We start from the raw sequence: 27,342 nt of genomic DNA, 5'->3' as shown, positions 1-27,342 counted from the left end.
CAGCAGCCCAAAGCTGCCCACCACCTACAGTAACACCAATTCAGGCCCGATTGACTCATAATGCCTCCCAGCACCAAACTCCAAAATGGGATAACATGCTGACTACCCACGAATTAACTACCATGCTACCATAGATGCGGTGTCAAACCTACAAACCCATTACAGCAACCAACACCTCACTTTCTCCCACATTTCCGCTCTCCCTCTCCAATTATCCACAGCAACCCTTGCGCTATACTGAAGCCCCGCACCCACACTCATCACTCACGAAATCCCCGAAAAACTCCCAGCACACTCTGTATGGCGGGACCCCTCTCCCCCTTACCTTACCCATCCTAATTCAACCAATATGAACCACCATGCATTAGAAGATTCCCAATAAACACACCAGCGAACCTTTAACAAATGCTCCGTTTCCACCCGCTCACATGTGCCGCAATCATCAGCACCCGTAACCAAGTCTCCAATGACCTGAACTGCGGCGAATGCCAAACCTCGCCATCCCCCATCCTGAAACTGTGAGCACCGGACCTAACGCCACCCGCACCCTCACGGTCATGCCGCCATGACACCACCCTGTCCGTAACTCCAGAACATGAACCTACACAACCCCGGGAACCACGTCACCAACTGACCCCACGAACTGACCACATGCTACAACCCCCCAGCTGCTACTAGCGACTGTCCCCACCACTACAAAAGGCAAAAACTTAAATTGGTTAACTCGCCAGGCTGCCTTCAGAGGATGTCCTCAGATCAGCCGTCCCTCTCCTTTCTCGACGGTCGTCCATGTCCATTGTCGGTCCCGGGACAGTCCCTCAAGCTGCAGCCACCGAATGCCCGCTGGGCTCGCCCCCTGAGCCAGGAGCACCGCGTCCACATGCCCTGTTTGGGCCAATTGTCGCCGCCGCAATGCTGGGCTCTCCCCCATCCCGGGGGAAGCCGCTACTAATGGGAGCTGCACTGCTGACCCAATGCCTGCTCCAGGAAAGACCATGAAGCTCCCCCCCTGTCCTACCATCACACTCCACCCCCTAACCAATTACCTTCTTTTCCTCATTCCTATACTAACCATCACCGTTTAAACCTATCAACTCCCTGCCCTCCAGACTGTCATGTCAACCCTATACCCTATGGGTTCCATGGCTTTCTAAGCTTTTCTGTAAGATAAAAACGCTTAAAAACACATCTAAACCAAAAACACATGAAATGTAGAAGAGGTATCAAAAATAAAGCAAAAATCGAATAATCAGAGAAGATTGTGTAGTTTGGTGCAGACACCTGCAGAAAACAAAAAACACAGGATTTCTGCAATATGTGAATATGGCCTTACATGCACAAAAGGGAATATGTCACATAGTGAAGCTTATATAACTATGAGAAAGTTCTGGCTGCTATGAAGAAATGAACAGTCCGGAGCATCTGCTGAACGCCCCTTACTGCCAAATGGGTGTGGCTTGGGGGTGTGGCTAGGGGCGGGGTCAAAATTTGCACGATGCATACTTTGTCAATCTTTCTCTTCTTCAAAAGTTGGGAGGTATGCATACTGTGTCATCAGCCCTTGCAGAATCCAGCTATTGCCTTACAGCAAAGTCAACATCAGATCAGCACTACAGACATTCATAGCCACCAGGAGCAATGGCGGAGATTAAGTGCTGGACCTCGGAAGAATGAGTAAAGAAGTTTGTTTTTTTAACAAACTGCAGCCAGTGAGCAGGATTGGAAAACCCCTTTTAGTATCCAATGAAATATGGAAAATCTGCTGTTCCCCATGTGCATGCCATAAAATGATAAAATAAGGTAAATACTAGCACTATAATATGGAGCTGAAATATATGGACTTTCATCTCTAACCAGCTACAAGAGGACAATGTTGAAAAATAATTCTTTATTTGCAACAGCAATGTCAGGAAATTCCAAGCACTGATGTCATGCCTATATAGGTCACTAGTAAAAGTAAATAATTCATCCACTCTTTATAGTAAGCTGCCTTTTCCTATTAGGTTGTGCTTTTCCTATTACAATACATTATGCTATCATTCTCATACTGTTGAATAACAAGTATTATTTGTTCACTTACCGACTTACATTACTGGTAGCAGCACTACACTAAGGATCTTGCTACAAGGAATCCGAAAAGGATCTATAGTTTAATTCAGGATTTGTGTTACATTTTTTTTAATATTGATAATCGTTTTTTCACAATCTTTATAAAAAAAAATAGAAATTTAGCAATTTTCCCTCTGATCACTGACATTTTTTAGACTAACTTCTTCTTGTTTCAGGAATTCCACAGCTACATCAGCCACATTGAACAGACTTTGACCCTATCTTAAGTAGTGACGCATCTAATAAGCATGTGCAAAGTTCATTGTTAAGTGAGGGGGAAGAGGGTCACCTGTGACATGATCTATTTTGATTGGTGGCTCCTGTGTTATCAGCTGTAGAGGTGTTACCAAAAAATTAGAAAAGAAGGAAATACCTAAGGTATAACATTAACTCTAATAGCTTGGCACTTAAAATATGATGAATTTATCTAACAAAATACCCCTACCCATATAAACATATATACAGTGGGTACGGAAAGTATTCAGACCCCTTTACATTTTTAACTTTTTGATTTGTTGCAGACATTTGGTAAATTCAAAAAAAGTTATTTTTTTTTCTCATTAATGTACACTATGCACCCCATCGTGACAGAAAAAAACAGAAATGTAGAAATTTTTCCAAATATTTTAAACAAGAAAAACTGAAATATCACATGGTCATAAGTATTAAAGACCCTTTGCTCAGACACTCACATTTAAGTCACATGCTGTCCATTTCCTTGTCATCCTCCTTGAGATGGTTCTACTCCTTCATTAGAGTCCAGCTGTGTTTAAACGGATAGGACTTGATTTGGAAAGACACACACCTGTCTATATAAAACCTCACAGCTCACAGTGCATGTCACACCATATGGGAATCATGAGGTCAAAGGAACTGCCCAAGAAGCTCAGAGACAGAATTGTGGCAAGGCACAAATCTGGCCAAGGTTACAAAAGAATTTCTGCAGTACTCAAGGTCCCTAAGAGCACAATGGCCTCCATAATCATTAAATGGAAGTAGTTTGGGACCACCAGAACTCTTCCTTGACCTTGACATCCAGCTAAACTGAGCAATCGTGGGAAAAGAGCTTTGGTGAGAGAGGTAAAGAAGAACCCTAAGATCTCCAGAGATGCAGTAGGGAGATGGGAGAAAGTTGCACAAAGTCAACTATCACGGCAGCCCTCCACCAGCTGGGCCTTTATAGTAGAGTGGCCGACGGAAGCCTCTCCTCAGTGCAAGACATATAAAAGCAGGCATAGATAATTCTAAGTGGTATGTTTGGAGAAAACCAGGTACCTCATCACAGTGAAACATGGTGGTGGCAGCATCATGCCAGCGGAGTATTTTACAGCTATAGGGACAGGACAACTGGTAGCAATTGAAGGAAAGATGAATGCGGGCAAGTAGAGAGATATCCTGGAAGAAAACCTCTTCCAGAGTGCTCTAGACCTCAGACTTGGCCAAAGGTTCACCTTCCAACAAGACAATGACCCTAAGCACACAGCTAAAATACCAAAAGAGTGGCATCAGAACAACTCTGTGACCTTTCTTGGCCGGCCCAGCCAGAGCCCTGACCTAAACCCAATTGAGCATCTCTGGAGAGACCTGAAAATGGCTGTCCACCAACGTTCACCATCCAACCTGATAGAACTGGAGAGGATCTGCAAGGAAGAATGGCAGAGGATCCCCAAATCCAGGTGTGAAAAACTTGTTGCATCATTCCCAAGAAAAGTCATAGCGGTACTAGCTCAAAAGGATGCATCTACTCAATACTAAGCAAAGCGACTGAATACTTATGACCACGTAATATTTCAGTTTTTCTTTTTTTATACAATTTGCAAAAATTTATACATTTCTGTTTTTTTCTGTCAAGATGGGGTGCAGAATGTACATTAATGAGAAAAAAATGAAGTTTCTTAAATTTACCAAATGGCTGCAATGAAACAAAGAGTGAAAAATTTAAAGGGGTCTGAAAACTTTCTGTAGATGAAGTAAAGGAATAGATACAAATTATTTATTAAATATATATCCATAAATCTAAATAGCATCATGTACTTGTTTTCCTTCCTGCTGCTCCTCTGCCTCTACATATACTATGGTTTTAGAGAGGTTGTCCACTTCTTTAACACTGATGGTTTATCTGTAGGGTAGGTCATCAATGTCTGATTGACGGGGTGCGAAACCAAGCACCACGCAGATCAGTTGTTTCCGCTGTCGGCAGTGGCCAGCACTGCTCAGTTATGGAGCTGCACAACACTACTTTGTTAACTCTATAGTGGCTGCAGGCAGGTACTACACATACATCCTCTATTCTAATCTGTGGACAGAGCTGTGCAGCTCCGTAACTGAGTAGTTCTAGCTGCCGATGACATCAGGAACAGCTGATCGGTGGGGGTGCCAAATTAATGCCATTAATGTTATACTGGTGGACAACCTCTTTAATCGCATGTCTTTTTGTCATATATGTTTTCCACAATAATGGATAGTGTCTATAATAAACAATTTGTATAAATTCGTTTATTGGGTCTACATACATTACTTACAAAAAGTGATATTTGGCTTTCTTGTGAAATTTATAAAAAACTAAAAATGTTCATGCTACAGTGATATTTTATGATGATAGTAGGGCATTTCAGTAGAAGCTGTTACCTAATGATGTGACCTCGATGAGCTGGAGCATTATAGTCCCTGAAGATTAAATTGAGGCATGTATTGTTCATGTGGAGGCACAGTGACTGGATTAATGATGTTATTCAAGTATTTGGGTATGTGCCCACGATCAGGACTCACTGCGTCCTGGACACAGCGGGTCCTGACCTGCGGGCCGCGAGTCTCCTCTGCAGGAGAATGCAGGAGACTGCAGCTCCTCGTACCCACGATCAGGGTTCAGAGCGTTGCAGTCTCTCGCTTGTGTTCTCCCTATGGAGGTCGCATGTGTCGAGCCCCGGGGCAGCTGGGCTGCTCGGATCCAGCCAGTCTGTGGCTCAAGGGGTACTGGATCCGGGGGCACCGTCAACCAGTTTTAAATGAAAAATAAAAATAAAAAAAAATAAAATAAAAGTCCAACTACGCCACTCGCGGTTTGAGGCCAGGGTTGATAGGGCCGCCGCTGCAGGTTCCCACTGTGGATGATGGATGGGACAGCATGGATGGTGGAGCCCTCCGAGAGTAGGACTTTTTCCAGGGGGAGGTAAGGGGTTAACGTGGAGGAGCGCGGCAATAAGTCAGTCCAGACAGAGGAGGCAGTTTGCTGGTGTTTACTCACTGGTTCGGCTCCCTGAGACGTTTTGGATTCCAGGTGCGCTCGAGTCCTGATGGCTGTGCCTGTCAACCTGGTGCCACTCTCCACCCGTGCACTCCTGTGTATGTGGGTCCTCCTTGGTGTGGAGCACTTGGAGGTCCTCCTATGTTGGGTCCTGCTGCAGGCAGCTTGGACTATTTAATGGCATGTGTCCCGGTCCCACTTTGCTGCTGATGCCTCGGACATTAAAGGGTGCCATCTGGGTCCTGTAAACCCACCCGCCTGGCAGAGTTAACAGAGGGCCTGAAGTCCATGTCTGTTTTGGGGATCTACACCCCGCCGTCCAAAGTGCTGTGAGCCCTGGATGTCCACCCCACAGGGTCCCTCTGTCCTTGGAGCTTGCTCTCTCTCACTCTTCAGCTACTTTCTTCCTCTGAGTGGCTGTTCTTACTACTCAGGTCTTTGCAGTCTTTTTCCTTCCTTCTATGTGTCTCAAGAGTCTATGGTCTGTCTTGACACCCTTCCTCTTTTACTGTCTACTCCTAACTAACTACTACTTCCCGTCTTCTGCAGACTACCTACACTCCCCAGGTCACTTTCCTCCTCCCCCAGGTCTGGTCTCTTCTTCCCAGTTGGCTGCCTGTTATCTAACAGTGCACAGCCTTCTCATCTGGCTAGGTGAGGCTCCAAACCGGGTACAGCGAGTGTAAATGCCCTGGTGTGCTGGTGTTTGTGTAATGACTGGCACAGTCATGTAGGACCCGAACTGTTACCTTAATTGTTACCTTATTTTTGTGACACCTGGTTACTGCAGGGGCGTCACACATGCGAATCCGCAGCAAACAATAGACATGCTGCGGCTTGGAAAGCCGCACCGCAGATCAGTGTGTGCTGCGGATAAAATGAGCACAGTGGGCATGGGATTTCTAGAAATCCCATCCACTATGCTTGTACTGTATAACGCAGCGTTTTGGATGCAACGAAAACACACTGCATTCAAAATAGTGCAAACAAACCTGCTTGCACTACAACACCATCACAACCAAGGTGGTCTGGTAACAAAAGTGGCTTATGCATAGCGCTCTCCTTAATGTCGCCAACATCTTGGCGGCCATAATTTCTGCTAAGCCTTAATTGACTTTCATTAGTGGCCAGCACTGTGGCCCAATGGTGCCTCGTGCACCAAGATGTTGACACCTGTGTCTGGTGGTGTGATGAGGGATGAGGTACCCTTGCAGGTCATTTAGCACGCAGACCACACTAAGGTAAATGGTTTTGAATGCTCTGATGTGATTCTTGGGAGCCTCTCATCCCCCTTAAATGTGCCTGGAGTTATGTGGCATTCATCATCCAATTCCAAAGGGCATTGATCACAATTAAGTGGTCATCAGTGTGAAATGTGGCCAAAGGACATCCTCTTCTCTAACTTTTTGTGACTCTTGCTGTCTCGTTGTATCCCTTTTACAACCTGTTGATGACACTCTGTGACACTCTAAGCACACTGGCCACGTCCATCTAAGAACATCATGCTTGAAGATTTGCAATGGCGAGGTACTGTTGATCAATTGTTAGGTGTCGTCTTGGTGTCATTATGTCAAAATGAACAGCATAATGGGTAGGACTGTTTAAATACCAATTCTAATTGAACCCTGAAATTTATTGGGCGATTCATAGATAAAACACCTGTTGTGACTTTTGAGATTATTATTATTATTATTATTATTATTGTTTATTTATAGAGCACCATTGATTCCATGGTGCTGTACATGAGGGGGTTACATACAGAATACATATACAAGTTACAATAGACAGACTGGTACAGAGGGAAGAGGGTTAAGCTCTATGTTATAGAACAGCAAGTTGTTCAAAAAGTACTAAAACATTGAACAGTTGGATATTTGTGCATTCAGTAGTTTAGAGAAGGTCACATTAAATTCACCTGAAAAGGTTAGAGGACATTTTAGGATCATTCTGAAATTTTACCTGAAAACCAAATATCCCTAACTTTGTGAGTAAAGAATCAGTGAAGTAGTGTGGCAGTGGCAAGTGTTAAAATATCAAGATTACTTTTTCTTTTTTATTAAACATCATGATATCATAAGAAAAGCCATTGCCAAAAATGTAAACCTGAATTAAACAATATGTCAATTTTGCATTAAATATGCCATGTATAGGAACAATCTATGTTAAGCCAATAACTAATCTACAAAAGCCTGCTTCAAAGTACTTGCTCCTCATCAGTGTAGAACAGAATCTAGCTACATGAGTTAATTGTCTTTGAGGGTGTGTGGTGGAAGTATTGGTTCTACTCAACAACTCACCTACTGTATCCTCACCTTGTAGACTGTGAGCCCTCGCGGGCAGGGACCTCTGTCCTCCTGTACCTGTCTGTGTCTTGTATTGTTTATGATTATTGTACTTGCCCTATTATGTATACCCCTTTCACATGTAAAGCGCCATGGAACTGATGGCGCTATAATAATAAATAATAATAATAATAACAACTTCATGCCCAGATCATTTTTCATTTTCCCAATCTGTCTGGTATGATGTTGGCTACATTTCGGTGCGTTTTTTTTCCAGAAGATGCAGATTTAGTGCAGAAATGTCTGCAACCAAATGCTCAAGTGCGCACATCGCCTAATCCCATAATCCGGCATTGTGTTCAATGGCTTCACCTGAGGTGAGGTCACTGAGTTTACCTCAGGTCAGTTCACCTGAGGTCACAGCTGGGGTACCAGGGGAACCCTAGCTGTGAGGTCAGGTGAACTTAGTGATGTTACCGATCCCAGCTGCGGCTCCGTCAGTGTTCCTGACACCACAGTGTTTGGTCACATTTTGAAATGTGACCGTGCACTGTGACCTTAAGATGTTGCAGACCTCCAGGGGTATTTTAGGGGTTAATAAATTGGAGAAAGAGGGTTTTTTTGTTTTTAAATAAAGGATTTTGTCCCTATGTTTTGTATTTACTTTGACTTAGAGTTAGTAAAGGGGGTGTCTCAGAGACCCCCTCCCCATTACTAACCTTGGGCTTGATGACAGCTGCCATTTTTTAACAATTCACAGCTGTCATTAACCCCTCACACCAGGGCAATCCAAATGAGCCAGGCAACGCAACGGAATTGGCGCAACTAATGGATCTGCTATTTTTAGGCTGGGGAGGGCCCAATAACTATGTGCCTCCCCAGCCTGAGAATACCAGCCCCCAGCTGTCCGCTTTATCCATCTAATGGATGTGCCAATTTTGGGGAGGCTGCAGACTTCTATCTTTAGGCTGACGAGGGCCCAATAACTGTAGGCCACCCCATCCTAAGAATACCAGCCCTATGCTGTACACTTTATCTTGGCTGGGTATCAAAATTGGGGGGGACCTAACAATGTTTTTATAAAATTAGTTATTTAAATAATAATTAAAAAAAGCATGTGCTGCCTCGTAATTTGATACACAGCCAAGATAATGCACACAGCTGGAGACTGCAGCCTGTAGCTGTCTGCTTTATCTGCGCTCGGTATCAAAATACGAGAGACTCTGCACCATTTTTTCCAATTATTTATTTATTTTTACGCTATACTTTGGTCACCCAGAAAGCCAGTGTGAGGGCAACAAATCACAGACACTGCCACAGAGGGTGATCTGGGGATGCAGTGCATATTCATGAACTTTAATGTATGGACCAGGAAGCAGTGTGACAGCTGTGGGGGAACTCAGTAATTGTAATTCTCCTGCTTTAATCCCCATAATACTCTGACAGCATTAAAGGGCTTTGCTTAGTTACCCGATATTTACCCTGTCTACGTGTGCAAGGAGCCAACGCTAAGCGGTGTACGCTGGTAACCAAGGTAAATATCGGGTAACCAAGCAAAGCGCTTTGCTTAGTTACCTGATATTTACCCTGGCTATGTGTGCAAGGAGCCTAACTGAACAGCCCAAACTACAGGCCGACAGGACGATGCTCGACACTTCCCCGCTTGGCTTCGCCCCCCCTGCACTCCGCCCTCCGCATGTATACACTGAACACACACACACCCCTCTGGATAGTCACGTGTCCCCAGCCATGCAGTCCCCGGCACTGACATCCTCAGCGCCATGGGCCCGCTCGGCTCCACCCACCCCGCACTCCGCCCCCCGCACACATTAGGCTGCTTTCACACTTGCGTTGTGAGGCATCCATCACAGTGCGTTGTGTGACGCATGTAACGGATGCGTTGCAAATAGTGTGCTAATAAAGTAACGGATTCCTATAAAAGAACGTTTTGCGGGTTTTTTTGTTTTGTTTTTTTTTGTTTTCTCTTTAATGTTTCGCTGGGAAAAGGAGATTTGCGGTCGGGAGGAGAGAGAGAGGTGACCGCAAATCCCCTGAGTGACTGCAGTGAGCCGCGCGATCAGCTGTGCCGTCACTCAGGTGACCCGTGGCGACAGCTGCAGTCCTCCACCCGAGAGCTGTGTCCACGGTACACCTGAGTGAGGTCACAGCTGATCGCGCAACTCACTTCAGTTGTTGCGTGGAGCTGATAAAGCGGTCGTGTTCTACTGCCGCTCCTGTCAGCTTCATATAGCAGAGCTGAAAGCGTTGTGGGACCTCTGTGGATTACGTCGGACCTGGAGGGGTATTTGGGAGTTTAATAAAGTGGTGAAAGAGGGTTTTTTTTGTCTTTTATTCCAAATAAAGCATTTTTTTGAGTGTATGTGTTTATTTTCTTTAACTTACAGGTTTATCATGGAAGGTATCTCGGGGAGACACCTGCCATGATTAACCTAGGACTTAGCGGCAGCTATGAGCTGCTGCCATTAACTCCTTATTACCTCGATTGCCACCGCACCAGGGAAATTCGGGATGAGCCGGGTAGAGTCCCGGGACTGTCGCATCTAATGGATGCGGCAATTCCGGGTGGCTGCTGGCTGATATTGTTAGGCTAGGGGGCTCCCCATAACATGGAGCTCCCCATCCTGAGAATACCAGCCTTCAGCTATATGGCTTTACTCTTCCTGGTATACAAATTGGGGGGGACCGCACGTCGTTTTTTTTTTAAATTATTTATTTATTTTTTTAACTGCTCAATATAGACCTGCCCACCGGTGGCTTTGATTGGTTGCAGTGAGACAGCTGTCACTCAGCGTGGAGGCGGGTCTGACTGTAACCAATCATAGGCGCCGGTGGGCGGTGGAAGCAGGGAATACGAGATTGAATAATGAGCGGCCGGCATTTCAAAAGAGGAAAAGCTGCCGGAGCTTTGTGACAGCCGTGCAGCACCGCGCTTGTGATCGGTGAGTATGAGAGAGGGGGGGGAGAGGAGGTGGAGGGGGGAGAGAGACCAGGAGTGATTTTGATTTTAAACGATTTAGATAGATCGTTCTGCTGGACATGCTGAGCATGCTCAGTAGAATGTGACGGTATTTGTCAGCGGATTCTGCCGCTTAGCGCATAGTGGCGGAATCCGCCACCATAGACAATCCTTAGACACCTTGGCGGATTCCAACGGAATCTGTCAATGTGCGTTATTTTAACGACCCAAAAAACGCTACATGTAGCGTTCCCTCCGCCCGACGCGGCGTCAAAATAACGACTCTTGCATTACAGTACGTCGTCAATACAAGTCTATGGAAAATAGCGCAGTGCATTAACAGACAGCGCTATTTTCTATAGCGGCGGATTGCGATGAACGCAAGTGTGAAAGCGCTCTTACCCCGCAGGATGGGGGCATATGTCAGGATGGTGGCTGCACCACGATGGGGGCACATACCAGCATTGGGCCACATCACAGCATCAGTATATTTTTCCTGAACTTTACACTGTTCATGGCCTTCTTTCATTACAAGCCATGGACATCATTAAACATTAGACTCATCTATTAAAACTGTTCCTTCTGTTGTTTGTCATTTTCAAACCAATAAACAATTATAAAAATACTAAATTAAACCTAACCCATCCAGTCCATTCATTACCTTATTATTCAATCTGCTAACCTACATACACATTCTACAGTAGACTACCCGATACGTTAGAATCGGGCCACCTTCTAGTGTAGGCATAAGTGGAGTGTATGAGCTCTGCTGTGGTCACAGCACTTAATTTGTTACACATTTTTTACACAACATTATAATCTGCTGCACAATTACATAACGGCCCACATGAGTGTGACGTCCAGGCTGACATTTTTACAATATGTAAAGTACCGTATGTACTTTGACAAAATATAGGGTTATGCATTTTTATTTTATCATTCACTTTTCTGTCTATGTCAAAAGTGTGAAAATTGTTGTAGCAATGAAATGCACAGCTGGTTACGTAACGCAACTATTCAATTAATTCGACCAGCAACTATTTTTCCAACTCTATCATGAACTAAGCCAAGAATGCATGTTTATTAATGGGGAGAATGAAATAAGCATCTACCAGACACCCTTGACAGTGGTTTGTCTCCCACTGGAACAATGGATTGGGCACGTTAAAATAGAACATGCCTAATCCTTTCTTCCACCATCTGTCGTTAGAAGAGAGTTAAGAGATCCCCATGCACATTAGATAGTTGCCTATTTCCACACAAGTTGGCAAGTTTGGCTGACATTATCCAATAAATAAGTAAATACAGTTAGGTCCAGAAATATTTGGACAGTGACACAATTTTCGCGAGTTGGGCTCTGCATGCCACCACATTGGATTTGAAATGAAACCTCTACAACAGAATTCAAGTGCAGATTGTAACGTTTAATTTGAAGGTTTGAACAAAAATATCTGATAGAAATTGTAGGAATTATACACATTTCTTTACGAACACTCCACATTTTAGGAGGTCAAAAGTAATTGGACAAATAAACTAAACCCAAACAAAATATTTTTATTTTCAATATTTAGTTGCGAATCCTTTGGAGGCAATTACTGCCTTAAGTCTGGAACCCATGGACATCACCAAACGCTGGGTTTCCTCCTTCTTAATGCTTTGCCAGGCCTTTACAGCCGCAGCCTTCAGGTCTTGCTTGTTTGTGGGTCTTTCCGTCTTAAGTCTGGATTTGAGCAAGTGAAATGCATGCTCAATTGGGTTAAGATCTGGTGATTGACTTGGCCATTGCAGAATGTTCCACTTTTTTGCACACATGAACTCCTGGGTAGCTTTGGCTGTATGCGTGGGGTCATTGTCCATCTGTACTATGAAGCGCCGTCCACTCAACTTTGCGGCATTTGGCTGAATCTGGGCTGAAAGCATATCCCGGTACACTTCAGAATTCATCCGGCTACTCTTGTCTGCTGTTATGTCATCAATAAACACAAGTGACCCAGTGCCATTGAAAGCCATGCATGCCCATGCCATCACGTTGCCTCCACCATGTTTTACAGAGGATGTGGTGTGCCTTGGATCATGTGCCGTTCCCTTTCTTCTCCATACTTTTTTCTTCCCATCATTCTGGTACAGGTTGATCTTTGTCTCATCTGTCCATAGAATACTTTTCCAGAACTGAGCTGGCTTCATTAGGTGTTTTTCAGCAAATTTAACTCTGGCCTGTCTATTTTTGGAATTGATGAATGGTTTGCATCTAGATGTGAACCCTTTGTATTTACTTTCATGGAGTCTTCTCTTTACTGTTGACTTAGAGACAGATACACCTACTTCACTGAGAGTGTTCTGGACTTCAGTTGATGTTGTGAACGGGTTCTTCTTCACCAAAGAAAGTATGCGGCGATCATCCACCACTGTTGTCATCCGTGGACGCCCAGGCCTTTTTGAGTTCCCAAGCTCACCAGTCAATTCCTTTTTTCTCAGAATGTACCCGACTGTTGATTTTGCTACTCCAAGCATGTCTGCTATCTCTCTGATGGATTTTTTCTTTTTTTTCAGCCTCAGGATGTTCTGCTTCACCTGAATTGAGAGTTCCTTAAACCGCATGTTGTCTGGTCACAGCAACAGCTTCCAAATGCAAAACCACACACCTGTAATCAACCCCAGACCTTTTAACTACTTCATTGATTACAGGTTAACGAGGGAGACGCCTTCAGAGTTAATTGCAGCCTTTAGAGTCCCTTGTCCAATTACTTTTGGTCCCTTTATAAAGAGGAGGCTATGCATTACAGAGCTATGATTCCTAAACCCTTTCTCCGATTTGGATGTGAAAACTCTCATATTGCAGCTGGGAGTGTGCACTTTCAGCCCATATTATATATATATGTTTTTGTAAACAGCTAAAATAACAAAACTTGTGTCACTGTCCAAATATTTCTGGACCTAACTGTATATATATATATTATATATAGCTTTCCTGGGAATCAATTTGTGCCAAGTTTGGTACCGTAGGTTCATCCAATGTGCAGGCCACATGGTGAATTAATAAATACCTTCAGAGTTTTAGAATAATTCATAAACTGCTCTTTCCTCTTTACAGGTTATCAGAGTCCACTCTCATTGCTCACAGCAAAGAATAGCTGCTGAAACCAAGAATGGGAAGCTTTTTTCCTTACCCACTAAACTGAAGAGGCTGAAATTCATCGTTAGAGAAAACAATGGATCTGGTGGTTCTATAAAACGTAAGTGATACTGTCACAGCTGTTCTTTTAGTTGGAAATGATAAGACATTTTTCCTGTGACAAAGTAGAATTTACATCTTGCCGATCCGCTTATTCTACAGGAAATAAGATACCACCAGAGGAATTCGACAGCGCCTCTCTCATAAAGAACACAAACACTTGGCTGAGCATTCCTGTGTATGGTGGACTCAGGAGAGATGGCTGTTGGACAAACGGTTGCCCAAACAATCATTTAGCCAACAGCTGCCTATTGTGCAGGTGGAGCTTGGGGTCAGGTGTTTTATATGGGGACATCATATAGTGGTGATATCGTAGATGACAAGCACATTCTTGTCTTATTGGGATACCGTGCGGCTGTATGGGAGTATTCTATGGCTTCATTGTTTTTGGTGGCAATCTCTTGTCTGCTTTAGTATCCTTTTTGGAACGTCATATTTGTGACTTGGCTATCTTTGTCAGTCTCCTAGATAATAAATAAAGCAATGATGCGCGTGCATCATCATTTATCTCCCTTATGGTGTATTGCTTTAGTTTGCTCCTCATGCAGTCTTCTGTGTGATGGCTGCGCATCGGTCCTAGCTTGACAATGGGATAATGTAAGTTAATTCCCACACTACATAACTTTGAAGTGAGAGTCAGCATTATGTGTGCTCTGTATGGATGTTATGTGGATTGTTCCCACAATTAAGATTGCTCACCCTATTCCTGTGTTTACTGTGCATGTGTACGTTTGCGTGATGCTCTCCTTGAGGTTAGTTGGTCCGGACACTCCAATTTGATCTATAATGATTAAACATGTGCAGTGTGGACATGGAAAGAGGCTGTGTCTGGTGTCCCCCCATGTGTTTATGGAGTCGTCATTTAAAATACCTGTATATATAATGAATTCAGTTATGTAAAGTAAGATTTTTATATATTTATTCTTGATGATATGTACTATAAAATCATACCAATGCAAAGCATATGGTGTACTGTAACACTGACGCTTTTTAGGTGTGAATGATTCATCTGAATCCTGTATATTTATAAACGTGGATAATTAATGCAAATTGTTTGATGATGGATGCCTCTTTATAAGGGCTTGCTCACATGAGCGTATAAAATACCCGAGTGTTATCTGACTTTTCATTGGATAGCACTTGGACCAGTGTTATACTATGGGGCAGTGCAGATTTGCGATTTTTTTTCTTATGCCAATTCCCAAATCATGCGCACCCATACAAGCCTATTGGTGCATTTGAAACATCGGACTGCACTGATGTAATTCGAGTGTAAAAATAAATGAATAACTAAAAAAGATGCTGCAGGGTCCCCCGTATATAAATACCCAGCACAGATAAAGCAGACGGCTACAGGCAGCAACCCCCAGCTGTGCATGTTATCTTGGTAGTGTATCTAAATAAGAGGGACCCCATACATTTTTCTTTTAAATTATTTAAATCATTTAATTAAAAAAAAAGGGTGCGGTACCCCCCCAACTTTGATACCAAGACAAGATAAAGCTGACAGCTGAGGGCTGGTATTCTCAGGCTGGGGAGGCCCATGGTTATTGGAACCCCCAGCCTAAAAATATCAGCCCACAATTGTCGCATCCATTAGATGCGTCACTTGTGGAGCTTTACCCAGCTCATCCCAATTGCCCTGGTGTGGTGGCAATTGGTTTAATATAAGACTGTTACAGCTGTTGTTTGTCAAAAATCACAACTGCCACTAAGCCCTGGATTAGTAATGGGGAGGGATCTATGAGATCCCCCCCATTACTAATCCTTAAGTAAAAAGGTATAAACACAAAGAAAAATCCTTTATTAGGAAAAAACAAAACACCCTATTTCTGAAATGTATTAACCCCAAAAACACCAAGATCTGGCGTAATCCACACCACGATCCCGGCTCTGCTACGTACTAAAGTCACAGTGCGTGGGCGCATTAGCGAACATGATCACCCACTGTGGTTTCAGACAGACACTGACTGAGCTGCAGCTGTGAGTGGTGACGTCACTGAATTTACCTGCAATCACAGCTGAAGGTTTCAATGGTACCCACCTATGGCTGCAGGTAAACTCACCTCGGGTGAACTCATTGAACGCAATGAGACCTGCATCTCTTGGCAGAAAACTGTGTTTTTTTGGCCAATAGATGCAAGTTTGGTGCTGGAATTTATGCACCAAATTCCTGCACCAATACAACAGCTCCTGACAAAAAAAATGCATAAATATGTGGAGCGGTTTTGATGCATTTTTTGACAGAAAACGCAGAATTGATGCAAGAATTTGGTGTTTAAATTCCAGCACCAAATCTGCAAATCTGCATCTCCTGGCAGAAAATCTGCAGTTTTCATGCCATTTCCGTGCAGTTTTCTGCCATGAGATGCAAATTTGGTGCAGAAACATGCTGCAAACATTTCTGCACTTCCTGACAGAAAACCGCACCTAAACTGCATTTTTTTGACAGCAGATGCAGATTTGGTGCTAAAATTTGTACACCAATTTCCTGCACCAAATCTGCATCTCCTGGCAAATAACGCATGAAAAAATTATGTGATTTTTTTTTTGTGTGTTTTTTTTTTGTCAGGAGATGCAGATTTGGTACAGGAATTTGGTGTATAAATTCCATCACCTAATCTGTATCTCATGGCAGAAAACCACTTTTTCTGCCGGGGGATGAAAATTTGTTGCAGAAGCCTGGTGCACACATTTCTGCACCAAATCTGCATCTCCTGGCACAATACTGCTTTTTTTTGCCAGGAGACACAGATTTGGTGTGAGAATTTATGCACCAAATTTGCATCGTCTGGCAATAGAAAGCATGAAACCGAGTTGCAGTTTTCATGCATGTTTTTTGCCAGGAAATGCAGATTTGGTGCAGGAATTTGGTGTATAAGTTCCAGCACCAAATCTACATCTCTTGGCAAAACCCAAGTGGTTTTCTACCAGAAGATGCATGTATCATTGAACTCAATGAGTTTACCTGAGGTGAGGTCACTGAGTTCACCTCGGGAAGTGCACTTGGGGTACACACCTGGGGTACCGTGGGAACCCCAGCTGTGACCTCAGGTGAAGTCACTGAACTCAATGCCGAATTGCCAGATTAGGCAATGTATGCAGATTGAGTATTTGGGTGCAAAGATTTCTGCACCAAATCTGCATGTCCTGGCAAAAAGCCCACTCCGAAACCGCATGTGTTTTTAATGCAGTTTCAGTGTGTTTGTTTGACATGAGATGCAGATTTGTTGCATAAATGTCTGCAACAAATACACAGTTTGTGCACATTGCTCAACTGAGTTCACTGAGAGCCGTAGGGGAGCCCTTGAGTGTGAACTCTGGTGACCTGACTGCCGGATTGCCAGACTGTCAGATTACGGGACACAGTGGAACAGCAGTCCTACAGTCTGATAGCTGTGAAGCCTGAAAACCTTAAAGGAGCCTTTAAGAGAGCCTTTAAGTTTCTTGCAGTTCCCTACTGTTGGAGGCTGTGAACTGTGGTAACAGTTTACATATGTTCCAGCAGCTGGAAACTCAAAGAACATTAAAGGCGCTCTTAAAGGCTCTCTTAAAGGGTCCATTAAAGGGCACCAACCAGCAAGATTTTCATATATAAAGTAAAGTCAGTGCTATACTGGTGCTAGGTTGCTGAATCTAAGCATACCTTTTGTTCAGAGATTGGATGTTTAATTTCAGAAAAATGTTCAAGTAAAATTCCAGAAATGCACTGCTATTTGATTGACAGGTGCAACAGGAAGGGAATATATGGGTCGGGTCTTGCTATCTATTCCCGCCCCTGTCTGCCTGTCTGGCTTTCCTCCCCCTGTTGTCGTCATAGACATTAATTACAGCACAAACAAGCAGACAGGGGTTGGACTAGATAGCAACACTCAACCCACATACTGTATTCCCTTCCTGTTGCACCTGTCAATTAAATAGCAGTGGATTGTTGGACCTTTACTTGCCCATATTTCTGAAATTAAACGTCCAATCTCAGAACATAAGGTATGCTTACATTCAGCATCCTAGCACCAGTATAGCACTGGCTTTACTTTATAAATCTTGCTGGCTGGTTCACTTTAAAGTTACTGGGTTGACAGCTGCTGCGAGACCCTGTGGCTGTGAACTCTGGTATCCTAAAAGCTACCAGAACTCAAAGCCACCGGGTTGGCGGGGGAAGCAGTGAATAAACTGGAAACTCAGCAAGTCATTTTCATTTTTTTTTTCACTGCACCTCCTAGTCACAGCAAAGCCAGTAACAAAGATGACTACAGCATTACTGTGATTGGAAAGCAATCCCAGCATGTTTATTGGCTGAAAATCAGGCACCAAACATGCTGGGAGGTGTCTCAAATCGTACAATGTGAATACCAAAATACTCGACGAGAAACGAATATTGCGAATACCTTATTATGGTTCCAACCAAAGAATAGTGCAGAGCAGTGTCGGACTGGCTACCGGAGGAACCCCCAGTAATACCAGTCCTGGCTGCGGTTACCTGAATTGAACTCAGGAGCTCTCACCTGAGCTCTGGAGTTCAGCCCGGCCTGTCTGCAGCTGTGACATGAACTGAACCGCAATCACTGTGGAATCAGTCGGCACTCACGGTTCAGACCTGCAAACCCAGATTTCAGTCCAGGCTGCACTCCGGAGCTCAGGCGAGAGCTGCAGAGTTCAGTGCAGGTAACCGCAGCCAGGCCTGGTATTCCTCCGGTAGCCAGTACGATTCTGGTGCAGAGTATATTTGCTCATCACTAATATCTATCTTTTTGAAGAAAACTAACACAGAGGGATTCCACTCGTCATTTGATACTGTATGTGGTTATGGTTCTATGGCTACTAGGAATTGCTTATTGCTTCTTGCTTTACGTTATAAAACCTGAATATTTTCCAAAATACAATAAAAGGAAATTACATTATCTCTTCATAAGCGAAAATGAAAAAATACTGTATGTTCCTATTTTAATGTGTCTTGGATAAATCATATTAGGAAAACCTATCTGTGTTTACTTCTAGTGCAAGGACATAGTTATTTACTTGTGTACTTTGCTTTTCTCTACAGCTTTTAAGTTACCTTTGACTCTGGAAGACATATTGTCAAAATATTCCCTCCCCGTTACTGTCCGATCATCCTCTGCTTTATCCTATAAGCAAAAAGGAGACCTGAAGTCACAAGATGAACTACTTAGCGAGCTGACATTGCAAGACAAATATGAGGAAAATTTCCTGTTTGGACATCCTATTGACAAGGGTAACCGAATTCAACAAAGCATCATATAATGGGGTATTAGAAATGGTAAAATCCATTTGCCATGTGTGGCTCAATATATTTTGAAGAATTTTAAAAAATGCACTTACTGATAGTGTCCTTAATCCCGATCAGGTTCCATGAGGCTAAATATTCACATTGTCTGCGCATGTTGATACATTACCTTGACTTCTAGTATTGGCTTGTGACAGTGTAAAGTTGTATGCAGAATTAGTAGTCAATAGGGAAGGGCCATGAACACATATGATTAGCACAGGTATACAGGCAGTGTCAGGGTACCCCTTTTGAATAGTTCCCCATTAAATGAAGACCCCCAAAGACCAATATAATTCATGAGTTCAGCTTTTTATTAACACAGCTGCAAAATGCTTTTCAATTATTGACAATTAAGCTTGCTTTACACGTTGCAATTTCGCATAAGATATCGTATGCGATTTGCAACGCCCCCATCGTACATGCGGCACGTTCAATTTGTTGAATGTGCCGCACAAACGATTAACCCCCGTCACACATACTTACCCATCCATACGACCTCGATGTGGGCGGCGAACGTCCACTTCCTGGAGTGGGAGGGACGTTCGGCGTCACATCGACGTCACGCCGCAGCCGGCCAATAGATGCGGAGGGGTGGAGCTGAGCGGGACGTAAACATCCCGCCCACCTCCTTCCTTCTGCATTACCGGCCAGGAGCCACAGGACGCAGGTAAGATCTGTTCATCATTCCCGGGGAGTCACACACTGCGGTGTGTGCCACCCCGGGTACGATGAACAATCTTACGTTCAATCCATGAGGAATGAACGACGTGCGTGTGATGAACGTTTTAACGTTCAATCGCAATCGCACGTAGCTGTCATACACTGCAATGTACCTTACAATGCCGGATGTGCGTCACTTATGACGTGACCCCGCCGACACATCGTAAGATACATTGCAGCGTGTAAAGCTGGCTTTACCCATGTAAAGGCTTGCTTGCACCACTGTATAAAACGGACAATTGCTATCTGATGTTTTATCGGATAGCACTCGCTCCTATAGACCAGTGCCGATCAATGTTTTTCAGATCATACGCATCCATTCAGATATGTGGGTGTGTATGAAACATCAGACTGCACTCATGTCATCCAGTGCAGAGACAGGAAATGGAGAAGATGGAGAAATTAATTTCTCCATCTTCTCCGCACCAGTGATCTGATTCTCACATTCGAGAGAATCGGAGCACAGTACAATGACTCTGGTCTCACACTTGCAGCAGAGTTTGAGTCGAGTGTCATTATCATAGCCGATTCTCTCGCATCAGTACAGGTGTGGGTTAACCTTGCCAGCCACTGTGACTGTGAAAAGCACATTACTAAATATACCGACCCTCCTTCAAGTTATCAGATGGAGAGGAGTAACCAAACTTCTGGAACTTTTTTGGAAACTTGGACAAAATGGTAAAAAGTGTGACATTAGTTTTCTTAAAGACCATATAATAATTAAATTGTTGTTTCTGCTTATACTTAAAGGGAAAATATTTATTAATGAGCCAATAATCGTTCCAATGTACATGACGGAGCTGAAACTGGTGGTGGCTGTGGGATTCCAAAATGAAGACAACGGAAAATGGAATGATTTGTGTGACTCGTTCACCAAACAAGTGACAAGCCAAGAAAACAATGCAAATGTTACATGTGAAGGTAGGTTGGCTGAAATATTCACACACAGGTACATCATTTACTATTCTATGTTATTGAAGGAACGGACGCTGGGCAGTACAGGCACCACACTTCTTCACCAAAGAGACTCCATGTATGGGTGTGCCTGCGGGTGGGGTGCATGACACTTACTGGTTTCTTCAGGCTGGCGTCCATCACCCCAGTGCCGGTCATCGTCGTAGACAAAATAGCAACTCGTGCAACACCAGTGTTTCGTTGACAACTAAACTTGTTCAGTTTATTCTTCACATCATTATAACAGACATGGCCTCACTCCTTCTGTTTCTACTGTTTCTAGGGTACTCTTTCTCGACCTGTCCCCCGCTATCTTGGAACTTGTCCTCAAGCTGCCGGGACTGTGTCTCCATCCCCCCCTCATCTTTATACGTTTGTCTGCTTCTGGGCCCTGAAGGCTCTCTAGTTGCACAACTCTCTAAGCCCGCCTGGGTGAGACATAGGGTCTGGACCCATCAAGGTTACCTCAGGGCTCCCTGACTGGCCCTCAAACCATAGCCACGTCTTTTCTTACTTGAGTTCCATCCAGAACTAACACCCCACAAGGCCTGCACTGCTAGCCAAACCGGGCATTAAATATATAAACACTACAGCCTCTACAAGAGCAGACTGCAAATGTGTTGGTAGTTGAACTTCCACCAATATAATATTGATAGCTTATCCTAAGGAAAAGCTCTGGGTTTTTAAAGGCTTCATAACACCTTTAAAAGTTTCATTTATGTGTGCTGATAGCTGTTTTATCCTAACACAACAAACAGTGATACCTAAACTCATCAGTAGCATGCTAGGTGTGTTCCCTACATGGCAAGTTGAAGAAGGTGCTCTGGTTTGATGAGATCACAGTTTAACGTTTTGGGCTAAATGCAAAACGTTATGTGTGGTGGAAACCTAACACTGCACATCATACTGAAAACACCATCCTCACTGTCAAACATGATGGTGGCAGCATCATGCTGTGGGCATGCTTTTCTTCAGCAAAGGCAGGGAAGCTGGTTAGAGTTGATGGGAAGATGGATAGATGGATAGAGCTAAATACAGGGCAATCTTGGAGTACATTCACCTTGCAGCAGGATAACAGCCATAAACATACAGCCAGAGCTACAATGGAATGATTTAGATCAAAACATATTCATGTGTTTGAATGGACCAGTGAAAGTTAAGACCTAAATCCAACTGAGAATCTGTGACGAGCCTTGCAAATTGCTGTTCACAGATATTCTCCATCCAATCTCATTAAGCTAGACCTATTTTGTGTGACGCCCTGACAAAATCAGGTTGTCACAGGAGACTGCATTCATCTTCCAGATGCAGGACTCTCTCCTCCTTGGCCTTCCAACACAAACCCCACACAGGTACATACACCAGCCACAAAAGCCTAGTCACCCCCCCAGAACAATAGGGACACACCAGTGGGCGGGGCCAGGCAGATGGCGACGCCCACCTAGGGGTCCTGACGTATCAAGGGGAGGGAACACAGAGACAAGACGAGCAGTCTGGTGCTGACAGAGGAAGTCAGAGGAGTGAAGTGGTAGTCGGGGGTTGTAGCTCCCGGACTACCGGACTACCTGGGCTGACTAGGTGGCAGACGGCAGAGCAGGGCCACAGGCAATGGAGATCCGGTCGCGGGAGACCTTAAGTGGACCGGGGCAGGGTTGTAGCCCGCCGGTGCCGACAGCGGGAATCCGGTCCGGAGGCCATGCACAGTCGGGGCACCTGGACCCCAGGGCGAGGACATCTGCAAGCACCTTGTTGATTAGCCAGCAGGGGACAAGATACCAAGTCTTGATTCCAAGAGTGAGACGGAAGCCCAACGCGGGGATAGGGCATCTGCAAGTGCCTGCAAAAATCCCAAGGGTCAGATCTCGCGGGCCACAGCTCCCACAGCAAAGACACCGGGAGTGGACTTTTCCCGTTTCATGCGGACTAGTCAACACACGAGACACCAAACTAGAGTGCAGGAGGAAGGGCACCTGTTCTGTTCACCGGTGTGCGGGACCCGAGCACACCCCTCCAGAGGCTACCGGTATCTGGCACTTGGTTTACTATCTGGATTCTGTGTAATTTATTCAAAAACAGTGAGTACACCGGTATCATCTGGTCCAGCCTACAGACTGTGTCCCAGCATTCCACTCCACCTAAACATGGGTCCTGGGACAACACCTCCCCTGCCTGTGGAGGGGATACTATCCTGCTGCCCCGCTCCATCGTCCCCGGGTACCCTATACCAAGGCAGCGGCGGTGTCTCCAACTGTCACCGCAACCCACGGGTGGCGTCACTGACAAACTATCCCCTGTAAATAACCCCTTTATTGCGTTGTGGGCGATGGGCTGCTATATAATATACAACTATATATATATATATATATATATATATACATACACACATATATACACACATATATACACACATATATACACATACATGCATACATACATGCATACACACACACACACACACACACACACACATACACGCAGTGATGTATCATTGTGTTGCTTGCTGCAGTTTTGTTATCACTGTTTTATCTGCTGCAGATCGACCAGATCTCTGAATGCTGAGCTGTGTATTACCCCAACCATGCCACTGATTGTCAGCTTTCCATGTACACTATGCATAGCCAAAAACCTGCCAATCAGTGGTGTGGGTGGGGTTATTCAGAGCTCATGAGCATGAAGGATTATATGGCAGCAGGTATAGTAGTCTTTCAGCCATTATCTCCTGCTGACAAAACAGTGATTTTATCCAATCTACATTATGCTGCTCCCAGGTAAAGTGTATTAACTGTTAATACACATAAAAATCAGTAAGAATAGCAAATACACACACACACACACACACACACACACACACGCGCACGCACGCACACACACAGTGATGTGAAAAGTGTTTGTCCCCTTCCTGTTCTCTTATTCTTTTGCATGTTTGTCACACTTAGGGGTACTTTACACGCTGCGACATCGCTAGCATTGGCTAGCGACGTCCAGCGCGATATTACCCGCCCCCGTCGCACATGCGATATGTGTTGATTGCTGCCGTAGCGAACATTATCGCTACGGCAGCTTCACACGCACATGCCTGCTCTGCGACGTCGCTGTGACTGCCGAACTATCCCTCCTTCAAGGTGGAGGTGCGTTCGGCGTCACCGCGACGTCACTAATCGGCCGGCCAATAGAAGCGGAGGGGCGGAGATGAGCGGGACAAAACATCCCGCCCACCTTCTCCCTTCTGCATTGCCGTCGGGATGCAGGTAAGGAGATGTTTGTTACTCCTGCGGGTTTACACACAGCGATGTGTGGAGCTGCAGGAGCGACAAACAACATCGTACCTGCGGTCGATCCGACATTATGGAAATGAACGACGTTACACAGATCAGTGAGATTGTACGCTTCTGTGCTAATTCATTGTTCCATCTAGGATTTACACGTTGCAATGTCACTTCCGGCGCCGGATGTGCGTCACTAACGACGTGACCCCGACGATATAGTGGTAGTGATGTCGCAGCAACGTGTAAAGTACCCCTTAAATGTGTTTCAGATCACCAAACAAATGTAAATATTAAACAAAGATAACATGAGTAAAGCCAAAAGGTAGTTTATAATTGAAAGTCTATATTCTTAAAGGAAAAAGAAATAGAAACCTACAGTGACCTGTGGGGAAAAGTGATTACTACTATTGAAATCAAGCAATTGCGATAACCGGCACTTGAGAAATTTTGGCCCACTCATCTTTGCGTAACTCTTGTAATTCAGACACATTGAGGGTTTGCAAGCATGAACCACCTTTTCAATCGGATTAAGGCCAGAACTTTGACTAGGCCACTCCAAAGTCTTAGGCTATGTGCACACAGTGCGTTTTTCGCGGCGTTTTTGTGCATTTTTCGGGTGTGTTTTTGTTCAGAAAACTGCATGACTTTGCTTCACCAGCAATTCACTAGAAATTCATGGTGGCCATGTCTAATATTGGCGTGACACCATGAATTTCGGGCTTAGGGCCAGTTGATAATATACAGCTAGCCCTAACCCCATTATTACCCAGCGAGCCACCTGGCATCAGGGCAGCTGGAAGAGTTGGATACAGCGCCAAAAGATAGCGCTTCTATGAAAGCGCCATTTTCTGGGGTGGCTGCGGACTGCAATTTTCAGCGGGGGTGCCCAGAAAGCTTGGGCACCCTGCAGTGCGGATTCCAATCCCCAGCTGCCTAGTTGTACCTGGCTGGACTAAAAAATTGGGCAAAGCCCACTTAATTTGTTTTTTAATTATTTCATGAAATCCATGAAATAATTAAAAAAAAAAAAGGGCTAGCCTATATTTTTGGTTCCCAGCCGGGTACAAATAGGCAGCTGGGGATTGGGGGCAGCCCGTACCTGCCTGCTGTACCTGGCTAGCATACAAAAATATGGTGAAACCCACGTTATTTTTTGGGGGGCAAAAATCTCCTGCATACAGTCCTGGATGGAGGATGCTGAGCCTTGTAGTTCTGCAGCTGCTGTCTGCTCTCCTGCATATACTAGTGGATGGAGCCTGCTGAGCCTTGTAGTTCTGCACCTGCTGTCTGCTCTCCTGCATACACTAGTGGATGGAGCATGCTGAGCCTTGTAGTTCTGCAGCTGCTGTCTGCTCTCCTGCATACACTAGTGGATGGAGTATGCTGAGCCTTGTAGTTCTGCTCTCCCTGCCTCTCCCTCCAGCATACAGTCCTGGGTGGAGCATGCTGAGCATTGTAGTTCCGCAGCTTTCTGCTCTCCTGCATACACTAGTGGAGAATGAAGAACAAAACAACATTTTTTTTTCAACAATCTTTAATGGCATTGTTCACTCATAAAAAACGCATAAAAACGCAGTGCGCAAAAATGCAGAAAAATGCAGCAAAAAACGCACCAAAACGCGGTAAAAAGGCATGCATTTTTTGCCACGTTTTTTTACCGCGAGTACGTTTGTGCGTTTTTTTGCCGAAAAAAACGCACACAAACTCATTGTCAAAAAAACTCAGTGTCTGAACTTACCCTTAGTTTTGTTTGTCGTAAGCCATTCAAAGGTGTACTTGCTGGTGTGTTCCTGATCATTGTCCTTATCTAAGTGCGCTTCAGTTTGAGGTCATGAACAGATTGCCGGACATTCTCCTACAGGATTTTTTCGTACACCGCAGACTTCATGGCTCCATTTACCACATCAAGTCTTCAAGGTCCTGAAGCAACAAAACAGCCCCAGACCATCACACTACCACCGCCATATTGTACTGTTGGTACAATGTTCCTTTTCTGAAGTGCTGTGTTGTTTCAATACCAGATGTAATAGGACATACACCTTCCAAAAAGTTAAACTTTTGTCTTGTCAGTCCACAGAGTATTCTTCCAAAAATCTTGGGAATCATCAAGATGTTTTCTGTCAAAACGGAGACGAGCCTTTATGTTCTTTTTGCTCAACAGTGGTTTTTGTCTTGGAACTCTGCCATGCAGGCCATTTTTGCCTAGTCTTTTTCTTATAGTTTCAGAGTGTTTAAAGGGAAGGTGTCATTAAAAAAAAAAAATTTCAATAACTGAAAAAATGTAAAGTATTAATGGTTTAATTTTTTGTTTAAATATTATTATTTGTTTTTAATTGAGCAAAATATAAAAAAAAAAAAGTTTGATATTTTCCACTGTTAAACACAAGGCGGAGCAGCTACTGAAATCCTACAGAAATTCCACTGTAGAAATAGCCTGGATTACAGCTGCAGTAAAGTGGGCGGAGTCTTCTCTCCTGTGTGTGATATCACACCTCCCCCTCCCAATCTGGGTGTTTCCAAAGGATTCTTGTTTGATACGAGGGGCTGCTGATAAGTCTTTGGCTTTACCCAGAAAGAAACGAGATAGGATGACAAAACTTTACATTTATTCCACATATATATCTCAACAAGTCCACATGAAAGATAAGACTGCACCAAGTAAATCATAAATGCCGGAAAATCAATCATACATAGTGATTTAAAAAGGTGACCAAGTCCAAAAAGTATTCATATTATAAGATTTTTATTAAGTTAAAAAAAATAAATATTAAAAATAGATACAGCAAAGGTGTTTGAACAGATGGTGATAATATATTAGGGGGATCGACCAGGATGACAAAGCCAGTAAAGGGTTACATCACAAAAAAGGGGTTGCAAAAATATCAAATTGAGTCCCCCACCCTGACACGTGTTTCGCCCTCTGAGGACACTTTGGGTGAAACACATGTCGGGGTGGGGGACTTTGGACTTGGCATACAGGATTCTACCTATCTCCAGATATATCACTGATTTATATTGTGATGCTGATATGACTTGTCTCTCTGGCCACTGGGCCTGTATTTTTGCCCATATGATGCACATTTACATCCATCATGGTGGATTGCATATACTGCTCAGTTTTTGTGAGTGAAAAACCTTTCATGTTATGCCTTTGTGTTGGCGACACATATATTTTTTGAGGTACATATGTACCGCCCCGCGCTTGGCTGCAGCCAAGCCGCTTGGGTCCGGGCTCGTTGGTGGGTAGCTCGAGCGCCTCCGGACCCGAGGT

The 27,342-nt window shown here is 44.2% G+C and overlaps 1 protein-coding gene across 1 annotated transcript in view; it reads left to right on the top strand.

The window, feature by feature from the left end:
* LOC142301632 (uncharacterized) overlaps positions 1-27,342 on the top strand; it is a 64,936-nt gene that overhangs the window by 32,100 nt on the left and 5,494 nt on the right. The window contains exons 2-4 of the mRNA XM_075342653.1: positions 13,704-13,845; positions 18,889-19,077; positions 20,602-20,772. Coding sequence (XP_075198768.1) covers positions 13,704-13,845; positions 18,889-19,077; positions 20,602-20,772 — 502 coding nt within the window. The remainder of the gene's footprint in view (positions 1-13,703; positions 13,846-18,888; positions 19,078-20,601; positions 20,773-27,342) is intronic.

The sequence above is a fragment of the Anomaloglossus baeobatrachus genome, chromosome 4 (genome assembly GCF_048569485.1).
Source record: "Anomaloglossus baeobatrachus isolate aAnoBae1 chromosome 4, aAnoBae1.hap1, whole genome shotgun sequence".
NCBI classification, from domain to species: domain Eukaryota; kingdom Metazoa; phylum Chordata; class Amphibia; order Anura; family Aromobatidae; genus Anomaloglossus; species Anomaloglossus baeobatrachus.
Note: the sequence above shows the minus strand (reverse complement) of the source record. Positions and strands in the feature narration are given on the sequence as shown.